Here is a 19,146-nt window from a genome sequence, read left to right on the forward strand (position 1 = left end):
CTTCTACTCCTGCCTCCCTACAAAACATCCTCCATGTACCTTCAACAGATTATTTAAACTATCAATCTGATCTATTAACTCCTCTGTTTAAAACCCTCCAGGATACCCAGGATGTGATCCAAAGTCCAGGTTCCGGGCCTGCAAGTCCCTGCATGATCCAACCTCACAGTGCTCCAAGCACACTGATTCTCCAACAGGCCAGATTTGTTCCTGCCTCAGGCCCTTTGCACTTGCTGTTTCCTCCTCAACCCTTTTTTTTTAAATTGAAATATAGTCAGTTTACAATGTTGGGTCAATTTCTGGTGTACAGCACAATACTTCAGTCATATAGGAACATACATATATTCGTTTTCATGTTCTTTTTAATCATAAGTTACTACAAGATATTGAATATAGTTCCCTGTGCTATACAGTATAAACTTGTTGTTTATCTATTTTATATACAGTAGTTAGTATCTGCAAAACTCAAATTCCCAGTTTATCCCTTCCCACCCTCTTCCCTGACTGGTAACCATAAGTTTGTTTTCTATGTCTGTGAGTCTCTTTCTGTTTTGTAAATAAGCTCGTCTTTTTTTTTTAAGATTCCACATATGTGTGATATCATATGGTATTTTCCTTTCTTTTTCTGGCTTATTTCACTTAGAATGACATTCTCCAGGTCCATCCCTGTTGCTGCAAATGGCATTATTTTATTATTTTTAATGCTGAGTAGTATTCCATTGTATAAATATACCATAACTTCTTTATCCAGTCATCTGTTGGACATTTAGGTTGTTTCCATGTCTTGGCTATTGTAAATAGTGCTGCCGTGAACATTGGGGTGCATGTATCTTTTTGAATTAAGATTCCTTCTGGGTATATGCCCAGGAGTGGGATTGCTGGATCATATGCTAAGTCTAAGTCTATTTTTAGTCTTTTGAGGGATCTCCATACTGTTTTCCATAGTGGCTGCCCAAACTACGTTCCACTAACAGGTCTCTCCTGCGTTTTCTCCACACCCTCTCCAGCATTTATCATTTAGGGGATTTTTAATGATCGCCATCTGACCGGTGTGAAGTGACACCTCATTGTGGTTGTTTGATTTGCATTTCTCTGATAATTAGCGATATTGAGCATCTTTTCCTGTGCTTGTTGTCCATCTCTTCATTGGAGAAATGTCTGTTTAGGTCTTCTGCCCATTTTTGGATTGGGTTGTTTGTTTTCTTCTTATTAAGTTGTATGAGCTGTTTGTATATTCTGGAAATTAAGCTCTTGTCAGTCTCATCTTTTGCAAATAGTTCCTCCCATTCCGTAGGTTGTCTTTTTGTTTTGCTTATGGTTTCCTTTGCTGTACAAAAGCTTATAAGTTTAATTAGGTCTCATTTGTTTAATTTTGCTTTTATTTCTATCACTTGGGTAGATTGTCCTAGGAAAACATTGGTGAGATTTGTGTCCCTCCCCTATTCTTTATATGACTGACTTCTCCTTGTCCCTCAGAGCTTGGCTCGTGCCGTCTTCTCAAAGAGGTCCTCCCTGATCACTCTATCTAAAGTAAACCATTCTCTCCCATGCACTCTTTTTTTTTTAAAATAGACTTTATTCTTTTAGAGCAGTTTCAGGTTCACAGCAGAATTGAGCAGAAAATAGAGAGTTCCCACATAGCCCTCCCCACCCACACATATTTACTCCCCTACCCTCAACATCCCTCATCAGTGTGGCGTATTTGGTACAATTGATGAACCAACACACCATGCACTCTTTAACTAAGTACCCATTTTATTTGTTTCTTAGCACTTAGCACCACTCATTCACTCATTCAACAAACACTGGCCTAGAGTTACTTTGTGCCGGGCACTATTTTAGGCATTGGGGGAGGCTGATATGAGCAAAACTGATGATTGATTCCTCCTCTTCGTTCAGAAGGCCCCAGGACTAAGCCCTTGGACCTCTTCTCTGCTCTGTCAACACCTCCTGTTTTATGATCTCTCATCCAATCATGGTCATTGAATGTCACATATATAGTGCACCTCTGGCCCCAGCTTGAAATCCCAAAGAGTACATCCAACTGCCTGCTTGCAGCTCCACCTGCGTACAGCTTACTGCATCCAAAGCTGCATTCCTGACTTTCCCCTGTCCCCAGACCTGTTCCTCCCACAATCGTCTGCACCCTTCCATCTGCTCAGCTGCGAATTCTGGACCAATCCTGACTCCTGTCTTTCTAACCTATCAGTACATTCCATCTTGAACTCTTCAAAATACCCAGGATCCAACCACATCTCTCCATCTCCATTGCCACCACCCTAGCCCAAGCGGACTGTCATCTTCCCTGTACTATGGTGATGGCATCTGAACTGGTCCCCAGCTTCCAGACTTAGGACTTCACACTGTCCAAGCCCTCAGCCCCACCCCAGCACCCTCCACGCTCTTCCTTTTCATTTCCCCTCCAAGCATTTATCTGACATACCCTATATTGTACTTACTTATTTTACTTATCATCTGCCTTATCGGTCTAGAACGTAAAGTCCCCCAGGGTCTTTTTCACTCACGACTATCTTCTCCAGTACCTAGAGCAGGGCCTGACCCATAGCAAGTCCTCAGGGGTCAGAGAGAGGAGGGAGAGCTGACTGTTAGAGTGAGCTAAGTGAGCGTGACTGATATTGACAAAGCAGCACAACCTAAGGCATCTTATTTGGTTGCTAGTTCACTTGTTAATTGCCACTTCCTTCTAGGACGGTAAGTCCTAGAAGAGCAAGGACTTTATTGGTCTTGTTTTCTGCTGAATCTCCAGTACACAGAACAGTGCCTGGCACGCAGTAGGCACTCAGGGAAAACCGATGGAAAAGAATGGATGCCAGGGACCAGTTATATGATCTGCCCTGAGTGTCGGTTCCCTGCAAAGTGGGACTGAAATCTGTAACGTGGGAATGAGGGTGTCTATTGTAGGGGGGAGGGTATAGAGCTCAGTGGCAGAGCACTGTGCTTAGCATGCACAAGGTCCTGGGTTCAATTCCCAGTACCTCCATTAAGAAATAAATAAATAAATAAATAAACCTAATTACCTCCTCACCCCCACCCCCCAAATTTTAAAGTGAGAATGAAAATGCCTGCTTTAAGGAGTTGATTTTAGGGCTTAATGATGTAATGAATGTAGTGCCTGGCACATAGTAGGTGTTCAATCAATATCACCCACCCCCATCTCTCATTCTTACCCCACCGCCATCTGGCCTGCCTGTCTTCTTCCCCGCCCTGAGGTCTCTGGACAGCAGGAAGGTTGATAAATGTTTAATCACACCACACGCAGAGTTATAAAGGTGCACTTGGATTTTTGCAGAACCCAAGCAGAGCTAGGAGTCCTAGGATTCTCTTAAGAGAACACCTGCTGCTCCAGGTGGAATTTTCTCCCAACCCCTTTCCCCCACTCTCCAGCCTTCCCTCTCCAGAAGCTTCAAAGCCATTCCCCTTAGTATAATCTTAGGAAGGGGAGAGGGGCGAAAGGAACTGGGGAGCCCATTTCCCCAGGGGAGGAAGAACAGGAACAAGGAAAGGGCCCTGAGAACTCACAGGTTTCAGGTCTGGCCAGAAAGAGACCCAGGGGCCTGGGCTGTGCCATCCTATGCCCCAAAGTGGGGCTGGTGCTGTGACATGGGGTAAAGAATCCATTGTGCTGGAAAGTGGCGGTCCCGTAACTGGGTTGCCTTCTTCTGGGGACAGCACATATGAAGAGAAAGAAAGATGCAGCAAATGCTAACAATGGGTGAATCTAGGGAAGGATATTCAGCATCTTTTCTGAAGGTTTTGTTCATTGGACTATGTTTGCAACTTTTCTCAAGGTTTCAATTTTTTTTTTAAATAAAGCTGGGGGCAAAAAGAATAGTGACAGAGATGTTAGTGACTCACTCAGTAACCATTCTCCCCTTCTCACACTTTGATTCTAGGAAGTCGTAAGCCCAGCTGTATGACCAGACTTTTCCAGCCTCCCTGCAGCTAGGTGTAGCTCATGAGAGATAAGCAGAAGTTGTCAGCTTCTGGGGAAACTCCTGAAGAAAAGACAGACAACTGGCAGGTGCCCTTTTTACCCTACTTCCCTTATTCCCGCTTTCTGAATAGACATGATGGCTGGAGCAGCAGGACCCATCTTGGGCCATAGGTGGCCTTGAAGGTGGAATCCAGGTACTAAGGCTGGTAGAGCAGGAAGGTAGAACTCTGGGTCCCTGATGCCTGTGAACTCATCACACCTACTGTGAACCTCCTACTGCATGACTTCTCTCAGTGAAAAAAATAAGCACTTGCTTTGCTTAAGCATCTGCATTAACAGCCAAATGAACTTCTCACCTGTTTTCTGTTCCTTCTACATTGGAGTTTTCCACCTGCTGAATCCTATGCTGGGAATGCTCACAACCACTTGTAAGGTCCTTCTCAACTTTCAACACCCAGCTCGAATGTCACCTTCTCCGGGAGGATTTCCCTGGATGCCCCTTCCCTCCTGGACTCCTGGAGCCGTCTGGTGCTACTGTTAAACTCCCCCACAGTCCACTTGCTGCCCACCAGAGGATTCTTCACTGCTCATTGCTTTGGCTTCTCTGTAGCATTTATCCAGTTGTCCTCTAACCCCTTGGCTTCCCTGCCACCACTCTCTCCAGCTTCTCCTTCTCTCTCTGCAGCGCCTTCTCAGCCTTTCCCCCAGCTCCTCTGCCCTGGCCACTCAAGAAGGTTGCAGTGGGTGCTCAACATCACTAATTGTTAGAGACATGCAAACCAAAACTACAATGAGACATCATCTCAAGCCAGTCAGAATGTCCATCATTAAAAAGTCTACAAATGATAAATGCTGGAGAGAGTGTGGAGAAAAAGGAACCCTCCTACACTACTGGTGGGAATGTAAATTGGTGCAGCCACTATGGAGGACAGTATGGAGATTCCTTAAAAAGTTAAAAATAGACTTACCATATGATCCAGCAATCCCACTCCTGGGCATATATCTGGAGAAAAATATATTTCAAAAAGACACATACTTCCCATTGTTCACAGCAGCACTATTTACAATAGCCAAGACATGGAAGCAACACAAATGTCCAATGACAGATGCCTGGATAACGAAGATGTGGTGTGTTTATACAATGGGATACTACTCAACCATGAAAAAGAATAAAATAATGCCATTTGCAGCAACGTGGATGGGCCTGGAGAACGTCATTTGAAGTGAAGTAAGGCAGAAAGAGAAAGAAAAATGCCATATGCTATTGCTTACATGTGGAATCTTAAAAAACGGACACAAATGAATTTACTTACAAACGGAAACAGACTCAAACAGAGAACAAACTTCTGGTTACTGGAGGTTAAAGGGAAGGGATAAATTGGGAGTTCAAAAATTGCACGTCTTGGGGAGTGATGGAAATATTAGCTGTCTTGATTGTGGTGGTGGTACCATGGGTGTAGACATCTATCAAAGTTCATCAAATTGTCCATCTGAAAAATGTGTAGTTTACTGCACAGGAACCAAACCACAATAAGGGTATTAAAAGAAAAAGAAAAAAAAAGAAGCTTGCTGTGCCTGAGGAATCTCTTCCAGACCCTCTTTTCTTTTCACTCTCCACATTCCCCCGGGTAATTGCATCATCCCCATGGCTTCAGCCACCACCTCTCTGCAAAGGACTCCAAATCCAGGGGTGAACTGGGCTCGCCTGGACCAGCTGATAAGAACAAAGTTTCAGGAATTTTGTGAGCCAGGTGTTAAAGCCAATATTAAAAATTAAATTATATAAACCTATGATTATATGAATTATATTGAAAACAAACGTCATAAACCCTCAAAACATAACATCCTGATTATTTTACTACTGTCTATGTGCTTAAGATTATTTTTACCTATTTTATGTGTATGGTGAAGATGCTGATTAAGGGAGTCCTACCACATATCTCTTCCCAAGTCTCTGCTCAGAGACGTCACAGTGACCACTTGAAATCAACCGCAGCAGGAGAGTTTCCATCACAGGTTTGGGCAAGCTCTACAAATAACGGTGCTTCCTTGCTGGGAAAGCCATGTGTAAAGATTTCCCAGGACACCATGGCCCATGTCTATACCTGAAGCCAGCCTGGGTGACTTATTGAACTCTGGGCTCAAATATCTGACTATCTGCTGGACATCTCATGCAGCTCATGTGTCAGGCACTGCTCATCCCATGTGCCCTGAACAAACTCACCATCATCCCCAAACCTGCCCCACCTCAATGCCTGTTTCTTCTTGCAGCAACATCACTCACCCTGCTGTCCAAGCCAGAAACCTGAGAATCTTCCTGGACTTGTTGCTCTCCCTCTTCCCCAACATCTAGTAAGTTACCTTGTAAGTGATGCTTGAGTCTCCCCTCCAATCCTGTTCCAGCCTCACTGAGGCTTCCCTGGATCAGCTTCGACATTCCTCCTGTGGATTCTGCCCCAGCCTCCTCACTGATCTTGCTGCTTCTAGCATTGTCCCCCTCCAACCCATCTCCATTTGGCCCCATGAAATGCAAATCTCATTTAGGTCTCTCTCATGCTTAAAACCCAAATCCTACAATAGGAAGTACAGACACCATCGGTATGGTCTTCTTCCTCTCTCTCCCCTCCTGTTTGGTCTTTCCTCATCTGACATTCAGGGGATCTTAGCTGAGAGTCACAAAAATTACTTCTGGCTAAAAATTTAAACAGATAAGGAGTTTATTATCTAATTGTGGGCAGCTCAGGAACTCTTCTGGAAGACCAGAGTCCCCTTGGAGAGCATGCAGCCTGGAAATTCACATTGTCAAAAGGCCCAGGAAGAGTCCCCGGATGCTACAGCTGGGCATAGACAGCACAGCTTGCCTTGTTGGTTCCAGATGCCCCCAGAAGCAGTGTCACCGCTGCCCGTGGTCTCTGTCTGCAGCTGCCACCATCACCACCACCTGTCCTCACCAGAACAGACTCCCCTCCTTCCCTGCTACTTCCTGGCACTAGCTTCTAGTTCCAAGTCTGAGGCTGGGATGTCTGGGGCTGAGGTCACATGTCCTGGCTGCAAGGAAAGCTGGGAAAGCATTGGCAGCTCCTGGAGGGGGAGATGGCTCTTCTTCATAAATTGGGGGATCCCCCAAACATAGGAAAGAGGCTGTTCCAATGCTGAGAGGCCAACACTAATGACAGATGTCCCCCATGCTAGTTTTCACAATTAGACAAGATACTATTCAAGGCAAAGTAATCAAACAGCACAAGAAGGAAGGTGATGAAATGTACAAGCTTCTCTCCTGGGGGCAACTACTGTTAACAGTTTTTGGGGAGTCCTTGCAGATGTGTTATTGGTATATCCAGATGTATAGATCTGTATATAAGATGTCTGTACATAACTGCTTGCATGTATGTAGTTTTCATGTGTCAAAATTGATTGGCTCCACACATTACAGTTGGCACCTCGCTCCTCTCACGTCACACCGTGTCGTGTGACACTCCCATATCAGTGCACACGGGTCTAACGCATCCTAACAGCAGCACAGCATCGCATTGGGTGGATGAACCACAATTAACTAGCCAGTCCTCTACATAGGGACATTTAGATCATTTTCATTTTTTTGCTGCAATGAACCAGGCTGTAGTGGACATCATTGCACAAACATCTCTGTGCACTTGTGTGAGCAGAGATCCGAGAGATGAATTCCTGGAAAGGGAAGTATTGGCTCCAAAGAAGCATACGTTTATGTCTTGGGTAAATATTGCCAAGTTGTCTTCAAAAAAGCATGTGCCATTTTGCAGCTCTACCAACAACCTGTGAACTGTTTTTTCCAGGCCCACCATAGTCTTGTTCCTGGCTGCCGCCTCACCTCATCAGCTGTCACTTACATACTCTGCATTTCCAACCACAGTGCCTTTGCCCATGCTATACCCACAGCTGTAACTTCCCTTCCTCCCTTGTCTGCCAGATGAAGTCTCCTTCGTCTGGGATCCCACAACTTCTTGGGTATAATTTGGTCATATACAAAATTAAGGGCCTCTGTGTGCCTAGACTTCTATAACCATTTTGACAATCCAGACCATAACCACACAAAAAAGGGTCTTGTCTGCCTCCTTCTCCCTCCTTCCTGGTTCTTCAGCTGCATTGCTTTTTATCTGTTCCCAAGCACAGTCCTGCCTCAGGACCTTTGCACTTGCAGGTCCCTCTCTATGAATCTTGCCCTCAAGTATCCTGGCCTTGGTGCCTATCTGGAGTCTCTGCTCCCATTTACCTCCTCACAGAGGCCTTCTCTGACCCCTTCATCTCAAGCAACCCTCCTCTAGTAACTGGTACATCTCCATTTTCTCATCTCCATGGCACTTACCACAAGCTGAAATAACCTTGTTTGGTTTAAGTGTTGACACGTTTATTTTCTGTCCCATCTCTGCACACACACAAACACACAATTGTTAACTCCCCTAGATCGAGGGACTTTGTTTTCCTTTTCCACTGTCTTCAGCCTCGAACCTGCCTGGCACCCCTGTCTAAGCACTCAATAAACGTTCGTTGGATGAACCATCGATATTTTACAGAAGACGAAACTGGCATTCAGAAAGGAGAGCTGAGTTGCCCAAGGTTATAAAAAGCACAGCTCAGATCCAAACGCATCTGAACTCTAAAACTCTAAAACCAACTGCAGTATTTCTTCCCTACTCTTAGCACGTCACATTGTCCCCCACCAGACTGGGCTCTTGGGGCCAGGACGTGAGTCTGACGCTCCGAGGTCCCCAGCGGCTCGTCCCGGGCCCACCCCGTGAGGCTAGCGGGCCCCGCGGAGATGTCACCCTCCCCGCCCCCTGTCAGTCAGGCCGAGGGGGTGGTGCGGCCGCCAGGGGGGTGCGCTGAGCTCAGAGCTGCCGCAGCGCCCGAGCCGGAGCCGCCGGAGCGCGCGAGCGAGCAGGGCACTGGCAGCGCGCGGTGGCTGGCGACGCACCCAAGGCCCGGGCACTACTGCGCCCCGGCTCAGGGCCCGCTCCCCGCCTGCTGCAGACCAACCTGAGCACCTGGCCACGACCTGATCCCTCATCTGTCCTGAGCCCACCCCAGCCCGGCCCAGCCGAGCCCCTGCGTCCGCCTGCCGCAGCCGCAGCCGCAGCCGCAGCCGCAGCCGCCGCTCCATCCCCAGCCCCGGCCCCGCATCCAGGTGAGGCGGTCGCGCTCCAGGCGCCCGGGCTGAGGAAGGGGTTGGGAATGGAGAGGGGACTGGGTGGGATGTGGAAGGGGCTGGAGAACGGAAAGAAGGCACCGGTGGGTGCGTGTCAGTGTGCGCCCCGGGGTATGTGTGTCTGTTGCTCGGTATCTGCAACTGCTTGGGTGGCTGTGTGTGTGGACGTGCGTCCGCGACCGTGTGGCCGTGTGTGTCAGAAATGTCCGTGCGCGTTTGAGCGTCTGCGTGTCCTGTATGTGCACGTGAGCAAGTCCCTGGAGTATGTTTGTGTGCGTCGCCGTGTGACTCTGCCATGTGTGTACAGGCAGGCCCCGGGGCTTCGCGCGCAGCCCAGCACTTCGGTTCCACGGGGCTGCAGGTTGCAATGTCCTGGATAACTGAGGTGGTGGCCCCTCCTGCGTCCCAGGTTTCAAGGACGCTAGGACTCGCCGCGGCCCTGTAGCCTCGAGCTGGGGAGGGGGTAAGGCGGGAGAGGGGCCCGGGCCCGGGCCCGGAATGGTGCAGCGGTCTCCGGAGGGAGGGGAGGGGACACCCGCGTCCCTCTGGAAGGGCTGGGACGAGGATGCGGGGCCAGCGCACCCGTGCCAGTGTGTTCGCCCTCCCCAGGCCGCCAGGATGGACGTGTTCATGAAGGGCCTGTCCATGGCCAAGGAGGGCGTCGTGGCCGCCGCGGAGAAAACCAAGCAGGGGGTCACGGAGGCCGCGGAGAAGACCAAGGAGGGTGTCCTCTACGTCGGTGGGCGAGGGGCGGGGCTTCTGGGGCTGCGGAATTTGGATGTCCTGGGAGAGAGCGGAGCTGGGGTCCTTAAAGGGTGGGAGTGAGGGTGGTCTGGGCGGGAGAATATGAGTCAGCAGATGGGGCGGGGTCAGCAGGGGTCACTGAGGACATAGCCGATGGAAGGCTAGGTCACCGAAGAGACTGAAGGGAGGGCGGATGAGCGAAGTGTTGGTGAGGATGGGGTTTAGCTGAAAGGCCAGGGACCAATGCAGGGATCAAAGCAGACAGCCTTTTTTCCCTTATTCTTCCCGTTATTAATAGTTACCTAGTGCTGAGCCCTCACTCTCTGCCAAGTACTGTGTGAAATACATCCGTAAGGTCCATCGCCTCATTGAATGCTCCCTGCTCATCCACAACCGGGGGAAACTGGGGTCCCCCCAGGTTTCACTACCTTGCTCAAGGTCACACAGCTGATAAAACCTGAAGCTGGAGTTTGAGCCAAGCTTTCCGGACTCCAAAGTCCCACCCTTCTCCTTGCCCGCCTCCCTCCTGTGTTGCTGGGGCTCCCTTCCAGAATTCCTCTCCATCTACTTCCACCTCGGAATCTCTCTCTGGGTCTCCCTGCCTCCCAGTGTTTCCACCATCAGCATCTCTCCTCCGGGTTCCCTCTGCTCGAAGCTGCGGAATATCAGGAGAAAGGCCAAGTGGTTAAAATGTCTCACCCTAAGTGGGAAAGGAGAGGGAGCCTGCAGGGTCATTTGCATGAAGGGAGGCAGGAAACTGATATTTCTCAATCTGGATGCAGGTACAGGGCTTACTTTTGTGCAGTAGGTAGAATTATCCAATTATCCCCTCTGCTGGCTGTAGAGGGCTGGTTAACTTGCCCAGGGTTGTGTCAGATTTGGAACTGTGGCAATTTGAAAAATCCTTATTGACCACCTACTGTGTGCTGGTAGGTGCCGGCTCTCCTGATAGTGATGCCAAGCACCCCAATGGTGGGATTTGGCATCCAGTGGCTGGGCTGGAAGACCACTTTGGGAGGGTAATCAAAGAGGATGGCATTTGAGCTGAGCCTGAAGACTAAGGAGGGCAGGGGTAGGGGTGCAGAAAGGCAGGTCCTGGAATGGGCTCAAGGACACTGGGTTAGAGAGCAGAGGGCAGAAAGCAGTGGTACGAGATGAGATCAGAAAGGTGGGCAAGAGCCAGTTCATGAGCAGCCCCGGCAGGCCAGGGCAAAGCATAATTGCCAGGAGAGATCGTAAGCCAGGGACTGACATGATGTGACTTCAGTATAGAAAGGTCCCTCAGGCCGCTGGGGACAGAAGAGACAGCAGGGAGGCTGGTGGGGAGGTAGCATACCTACCAGATGAGGGTGGCTGGAGCTAGGGCAGAGGTGATAGCGACGGGGAGAAGGCTTGAAGCCCACACCTGCTGGACCCCAGCTCTGGCCTCCATCCTGCCTCCTCCCTGAGCCCTTTCACTCCGGAAGACCCCTGGCACCTGTAACACTGCCTCCCTGCTAACAGACTTGGCCCCTCCCCTTTCCCTTAGACTACCACATCCTGCTCCTCCCCCTGACCAGGAACTCCTGGTGGCCCCCACTCCCTACAAGTCAAAGCCTCAGCTCGCTGAAGCCTAGCACTCAATGCCCTTCATAGCCCTGCCTGTTTCCATCGCTCCGAGCACACAGACCAGGTCCATGTGCTCCGTGCAGGCCCTGAAAGCACACCTCCCTGTGATTTGCCTGCATTCTTCCCTGTGCCTGGCACACCCTCCTCGGTCTCCTTTCTGCGTCTCCACCTGCTCCCCATTCGACAAGGCCTAGGCAGTGCCTCCTCCCCCATCATGTACCTCCTGGAGTCCTGGAGGCTGGAGTTCCTCTCCCCAGTACTTGAGTCCAGGGCACCACATCTGCTTCTCTTACCCTCATCTGACACTGAGCCATTGACCTGGGGCCTGACACAGAGCAGGTGCCAACAAGTGCTTGTGGGAGGAATGAATGAGTGTGCATGCAGCCCCCTGCCCCCTAGTCTCTGGGCCCGGCTGGCCTTGGCCCTGAGAATCCTGTCTTCCTGCGCCAGTCTCTCCTCCTCTCTCCGGCCTCAGCTGGCCCAGACACCCGGTTCTGGCTCTATCAGCTGTTGTCTGGGTTGCCAAATCCTTGGGATGGAAGACTCCCCACTCCCCTGAGGGCTCCCACACCCACCTCGGGTCAGGCTTTCTTGCCTTTCCAGTTGCTATCCTGGGAACGCTGGGCCAATGCTGTGGGTGTCAGTCACAATCTTCATGTTACCCTTAGACACATCCTGCATCATTCCAACTTTGGCCAGAAGGAGGAATTTGCACCCTAGTTAGAAGAGAGTCTTTAGAAGAAATGGAGCCGGGGCAGGGGGTGGGGGGATGGGAAGTGCGTGTCCATAGACAGGATGTGGGCGGTTGGGCATCAGGGGCTTCTTTCCAAATACAAAGCCTTTTGCCCACCTCCACTGCCTCCACCCTACCCCCACTGCCTCCACCCCACCCGCCTCCCCCATCTGCTCCCATCCTGGGCAGAGGATTAAATGACCCTGCAGAGGTAGAGCGCTTTCCCAGTGTCGGTGCTCAGGCAACATCCACCAGAGGGCATGGGTATCACCTCGGGTGCGTGCGGCAGGGGGACGACAGACAGTGGGGGAGAACTGGAAGTCCTGAGGAAGTAGGCATGGGGGGCCCTTGTGGGACTTAGGGGCCCAAGGAAGCAGTGATGGGGCCACTGCTGACTGGGTCCCTCTGCCTGCTCTGTAACCACTGTGCTTGCTGCAGTCTGTTCCCTCGGTTCAGAGCCCTTAAGTGTGCTCCTTTTTGTCCCTGCAGGAAGCAAGACCCGAGAGGGGGTGGTACAAGGAGTGGCCTCAGGTACCAGCCCAGCCCTGTCCAGCCCTGTTCCTTCACCCTGGCCTGGGATCTGGCTGGGATGCAGGTGGTGGAAGACGGCACCTCTAAGTCTTCCTGCGGGGGTGCTCCATGGGGAGGGCAGGCCCTGGGATGCTACGGGGCAGAGGGGCGTCTAAGCCTGCTTCCTCCTGGCCCCCAACCCCCTTCCCAACCCTCTCCCTGATGCAGTGGCTGAGAAAACCAAGGAGCAGGCATCACATCTGGGAGGAGCTGTGTTCTCTGGGGCTGGGAACATTGCAGCAGCCACAGGCCTGGTGAAGAAGGAGGAATTCCCCACTGATCTGAAGGTGAGCTTGACTTCCGCCACACAACACACACACACACACACACACACACACACACACACACACACACACACACACACACACACACACACACCAGGCCCCCTGCTCCCCCGGCCAGCCTGGGGCACAAGCCTCCCCACCTCATGTTCTGCAGGGCCCTGCTAGATCTGGCTCAGAATGAGTCCATGTGAAGCTGTGTATGGGCATGGCGCTCCCCGTGACTGTGACCCAGATCTGGCTGGATACATGCATCCTGCTTGTGAGTGTGACCTGAATCACTATGGGCCAAATCCTCACGTGTCACTGATTGTTCATTCATGTCTTTTCATTCAGCGAGCATTCATGCCAGAGAGGGATTGTTTTAGGAGTTACTGCAGTAAATAGGTTCCTACATTCATGGAGCTGACACTGTAGTGGGAGAAGATACAGTAAAAAGCTAACCAGTAAGCAAGATGATTTCAGACAAGGGTATGTGCTATGAAGAAATGACAAGGGTCACAGGCTAGAGAGTCAAGGGGTAAGGAGGCTGCTTTAGTTGAGGAGTGACATCTGAGCTGACACCCAAGGAATGAGACAAGCCATGTGGGAATTGTGTTTCAGGCAGTAGGAACAGCATGTGCAAAGGCCCTGAGGCAGGTATGAGCAGATGTGGGCCATGGGGAGGGGTGAACTGTGTGTCACACATTTGTGCGGACATGGTCCCCCAGGCAAGTGGCGGTGGCTACCTCATGGGTGCATGAAGTCAGATGCCTGCATTAGGACACACTGGAGGGTGAGACCTGTGAGCCCTGGAGCTCCACAGAGCTGGATTTGAATCCCAACTCCACTACTTCCTGACTGTGAGACCCTGGGCAGGTCCCATCATAGCTCTGAGCCGGATTCTTTGCCTCTAAGATGGGAGACAAACACAGGAGGACTCTTATGTAGATTACAGAAAATGTCCATCAGAGGTTCTCAAAAACTTCAGTGTGCACCAGCTCACCAGGAAGCCAGCGTAAAAGACAGACTGTTGGCTCCATCTCTAGAATTTCTGATTCAGAGGTCTGAGGTGAGGCCCGAGAATCTGCATGTGTAACAGGTACTCAGGTGAGGCTGATGCTGCAGGGCAGGGACTACACGTTGATATAAAGAGCCTGGATTGCGTACAGTGAGTGCTCAGTAAGAGATGGTGGCCCCACAGTCACGTGAGCAGTCTGTGTGTGTGCCCCTGGGGGCTCATGTCACCACAGGTGTGCAAGGACATGTACCGCTGTGACAGTGGATCACAGATGGGCCTTTACGTCTGTACAGACATGCCTCTCATGAGGGAGTTCCGTGTTGTCCACATACAAGCGCAGATTCTGCCACCATGGGGGTGGGGCCCCCTTCAGCGTGAGGTTTAGGAGATCAGTGTGTATTCAGCGTGAGTGTATCCATCGGGCTTTCGGAGGAGACCCCACGCCACCCTCCATTCCAGACATTTTGCACAGTTGGTTCCCTCCCCTGTCAGAAGTCTGGGACCTGACTCAGAAGTTCTGGTTCAAGTCCCGTCTCTGCATTTTACCAACTGTGTGACTTCCCATTTCTTATCGTTACATTTTCAGTGATCGCTCCCATTCACTGATCTCTTGTGTGGGCAGGCACTGTTCTAGACCTTGTACACGGAGTCACTTACTGAATCTGCACCACATCCCTATAAAGAAGGCTTCCCAGTTAGCCCATTTTACTGATGAAGGAACTGAGGCTCAGAGAGGGGAAGTGACTTGCCCAAGATCCCGCATCCCGCCTGCCCCTACCCCTCTGAGAAGGTGGTTGGGAGGATAAACTCAGGTTTAAGTCACCAGAGTCGCTTGGTGCTGACACGGGCCAGGCCCTGCTCTGAGAGCTGGGGTGCAGGGAGGCAGGTCTGGGACTGAGCTGTCAGCCTCGAGGCTGTGTGTGAGTAGCCTTTGCACAGAATCATTTCTCTCAGGCTGCTTTCCTCTTACCAGCACTTGTTGGCACCTCAAGCCTTCTCTCTCTCTCTCTCTCTCTCTCTGGAGCTCAAGACCATAGACTTACAATCCAAAGGCAGGCCTTTGGGGCCACTGGGCCCGTGGAGAACCCGTGCAAGCCAGGGGTGCCCATCTCTGGCTCTGCCTCCCAGTCTGCTCACATACGTTATCACGGGAGCCTCCCCACACTCACACAAGGCAGAAACGCCATCCCATTTCCAACCCGAGGCAGCTGAGATCCAAAAAGTAAAGTGACTTACCTGATGCCAAACAGCTGGAGGGGGGCAGGCTGGGGTGGTTTTTAAGTGAACTCTTTACTGAAGTACTGCATTCATGCAGAAAGCATGCGGCTCCCCGAAATTTTCACAAACGGGGCTCCCCGCAAGTAACCAGCACCCAGGTCAAGATGCAAAAGAAAGTCAGCCCCTTTGAAGCCTCCCTTACGCCCCCTCCCAGCCCTTACTCCCAGGGCCAAGACTAGTGCGGTGTCTGGGGTACAGAATTTAAGGGGGGCACTTATTCTGGGGTCTCACTGGCATGGCCTTGAAAGGAGGTGCCTTCTTAATTCTTGCACCCAAGGCGCCTTCATCCTGGCTGTGCCTTCTTCTCTGTAGCTAATAGCTTCCTCACCTCCATCACCACAAATACCTTGGGTGTTTTTCAACGTCATAGAAATGTTATCCTAAAGTGCACTCTGTTCGGTACCTGGCTTCTGTCACCATCAGTAGGCGCTGAGAGTCAGCCTTGACGTTGTGTCCCTGCTTTGATATGCAGTGTCCTGTGCGCAGCAGGACCACCCTCCCCACCTCCATTCTGCTGTTGTTGGACATCTGAGTTGTTTCCAAACAATGGGCAGAGCTGGGACTCCTCACACTCTCTCTTTCCTGGGTTCTGGTCATAGCTGGGTGATTTGGGGCGAACTAACATTTCCCCACCTCCTGGGCCTTGGAGGACCCATGTGTAACTGGGGGAAATGAGCTACGTCAGGAGCGCAAATTCATGAGCCCACAGGGCCCACCTGGACAGGTAATGTGGAGGCGGTGAAGCTGTCTGGATGGAGCTGAACAAATACAGGGCACAGGTAGTCAGGGAGAACTTCTCAGTGCTGGCCCTCCAGGGTCCCAAGATTCTTACCTCTGCCCAGCAGGGAGGGACAGCGGCTACCTGTGGAAGTGGGGAAGGTGGTGTGCCCCCTGCCTATGGGCTTCCCCGCAGGTCCAGGCTTGTGCCAACCCACACGTGGCCTTGCGCAGCTGTGCATGGACCCCAGGTTACCTTGTGTGCCCACGCGTGCAGCCAGCTCAGTCCCATGTGTTTGTGCACAGACATGTGCTCGCCCACAGGGGACTGGCCATGTGTCTGGCAGCCCCCTATTTGTATGCCTGCTGGCCTGCACTCGTCTGGGCAGCAGATGCAGTGGGGAGGGGAGAGTCTTAGCTCACACATCCAAGCAACACCATGAGCTGTTGCTTCCAGCTTATCTTAAAATAGCAACAGCTGAAGAAACCAGGCCACACAGGGCCCTGGGGGAGGGATGGTTGGAAAGTGGCAGGGGAATGGCTCAGAGCCCCTGCTCAGCTCTGTCCCTGAGCCTCCATCTCCCTCCAGCCCAGAGGAGACTCCAGGGTTATTTCTGGGGTGCAGATACCTGACCCCCCCACAGAGCTGACACAAAGGGAGTAGGGATAAATGGGTGACTGAGTGCGCCCCGTCTACCTCTCCATCTGATCCAGTCCAAATGATGGGAGTGCAGGAGGCTGCCAGGTGCTGGGGAGGGGGCATAGAGAGCCCACTCCCCCTCACCACCCCAGCTTCGAGTGGTGATTGGAGGCATTTCAGTCCTCCAGCCCACTTCCAAGGCACTGTAAATAAACAATTTAATTAAAAACTTTGGTTGCACTGCCAACAAAGCCTAGCCTTCCCCCAATCAGTCAAAAGCTTCCCAGGGTAGGAATTTGGGGAGGCATCCCCAGCTGGCCTCACGGGCCCTGTCTCTTCTCTGCCCGTAGCCGGAGGAAGTGGCCCAGGAAGCCGCTGAGGAGCCGCTGATTGAGCCCCTGATGGAGCCAGAAGGGGAAAGCTATGAGGAAGCGCCCCAGGTGAGCGGTGGCAGGGCTGGGTGGGGCTGTGGGCATCCCCAGGACTGCTGCCAACTCCAGCTGGGGTGGGAGGTTCGTGGCAGCATAAGGTTGGACCAGGGAGCTTCAAGCCCCCCTTTCTAGAACCCACACCCTGGAGGTGGCAGCAGGGAGGGAGGACAGATGGGGCCTAGCACTGGGCCCCAGGCACCCCTCCCCAGGAACATCCCAGCTGTCCCCAACTTCCAGATTTCTCCCCTGCCCAGGGGGAGGGGAATGCACTGTTCCTCCTTGAGGGGGAGGGGTCTCAGGGCCCGGGCCTCGCTGCTTGGTCTCCAACTCCTTCCTCTTTTGCTCTTCTCCACTCCATCCCCGTCCCTCTGATGCAGGAGGAGTATCAGGAGTATGAGCCAGAGGCGTGAGGGCCCAGGACGGCCCCCTACCAGCAGCACAATCCCTCCCCTGTCCGCTGCCCCGCCCCCCAGAGGCAGGGCTGTCCTTCAACCCCTTCCCCTTAAAACACGAGATCTTCCTTTCGCTCCGGGGCGCCCCCTCGGAGCCTGTGTTAGTGTCTGTCCATCTGTCTGTCCTACCCGCCCGCGTCCAACCCTGGGACGTGGACAGGGCCGGGGCTTCGGCCACGGCTGGGAGTCTCGCTCCACCTGTGTTGCCCCCTCCCTGCCCCACCCCGTCCAGTGTCTGCGCGGAAGTAGCATGTTCTATGTATTTTTAAAAGAAGATCGGAAAGTGACGGCTCCCCTCCACCGCCAACAGAGGCTATTTGAGGGGTCCCCAGGCAGCCCCAGAGCCCCGCACCCCACTCCCACATCGACCCCAAGAACCTTTTTTTTTTTAAACCAAAACCAGGAGTCAGGCTGTGCCATGCCCCCTTCCCCAGCCGGCCCGGTCCGAGCGCGGGCGTCGTGTGTCGTGACTGTGGCATGGAGAGTCCCCCACCCCCGTGTGAGCGTGTCCCGGGAGGGTGGGCCCGGCCGGCCCCTGCGTGTCCATGAATAAAGCCAATCTGTCTGTAGCAGGCGCCACACGGGCAGAGCTGGGCTGAGGTGGGGGCCGGGTGAAGGCGGCCTATGGGCTTCCAGGTCCCAGCCTGCCCCAGTCCCCTCTTTGGGGCCCGGCACATTCAGTCCAGGTACAAGACTGGCCACCTCGGGCCTCAGCTTCTCCATCTCCTACCCTCCCCCGGACGACCAGGCTGAGACAGGCTGCAGACTGGGAGGCGGGAAGGCGGCCTCGGGCACCACCTACCGTACCGTAAATCACCTACTGACGACGCAAGCCTGAGGGGCAGCTGATTGCTCAGGGCCGACCCGCTCACACCTCACTGCACATGCAGCGCAGGCGCATCGACTGCTACGCACGCGCGGACACGTGTGCACGTACGCTGGTCCTTGCGAGCCAGTCCGAGTGTACGCACTGGGCAGGCACGCACGTGCACGCATGCTGGCAGACACGTGCAGACTCGCGCACGCACTCATAGTTGGACGCGTCTGTTGGACGCGTGCTGCGAAGAAGCTGTTGGAAATTAGCAGCGTGGGCCGTGAAAGAAGCTACTACGTGTAAACCTTTGTCCCCCACCATTCCCCGAAATTTACATGTACACACCCCTGCGCACACCTGTCCACCGCAAAAAAACTCATCCCAGTGGAGGGGAAATGGGCAGTTGCCCCCCTCCCCCAAAAAATCAGAGTACAGGCGATCGGTGCTCTACCCTTCCAGGAAAGGCACCCGAAAGTTTGCGACCTCGGCTGACAAGAGCAAGGGTCTGCAAAAACCTGGGAAGCCGGCCGGAAGCCTTGAGCGGATCCCGATCGGCACTAGAGGGCCCCCAACACCACCTCCTTGTGGGAAAGAATGGGGCGGAGACGCCGCGGGGCTGCACAGAGGCCCCACCTCCAACAAGGCAGAAGCACTTTTCTGATTGGCACAGAAGCTCCCCACCCCACGCCCTCGTGGAGGCCCTGACCCAACCAGTGATAGGCCCCGCCCCCGTCGATGCAG

At 52.6% G+C, this 19,146-nt stretch overlaps 1 protein-coding gene across 1 annotated transcript; it reads left to right on the forward strand.

The window, feature by feature from the left end:
- The first annotated feature begins 8,976 nt into the window (after nt 1-8,976).
- SNCB (synuclein beta) lies at nt 8,977-18,160 on the forward strand. The gene is made up of 6 exons (XM_074350018.1): nt 8,977-9,116; nt 9,747-9,876; nt 12,712-12,753; nt 12,961-13,079; nt 17,059-17,148; nt 17,517-18,160. The coding sequence occupies exons 2-6, from the start codon at nt 9,756-9,758 to the stop codon at nt 17,547-17,549; spliced, it is 405 nt and encodes a 134-aa protein (XP_074206119.1). The 5' UTR covers nt 8,977-9,116; nt 9,747-9,755; the 3' UTR covers nt 17,550-18,160.
- Nucleotides 18,161-19,146: the final 986 nt, after the last annotated feature.

Source organism: Camelus bactrianus, chromosome 22 (genome assembly GCF_048773025.1).
Source record: "Camelus bactrianus isolate YW-2024 breed Bactrian camel chromosome 22, ASM4877302v1, whole genome shotgun sequence".
NCBI lineage: Eukaryota > Metazoa > Chordata > Mammalia > Artiodactyla > Camelidae > Camelus > Camelus bactrianus.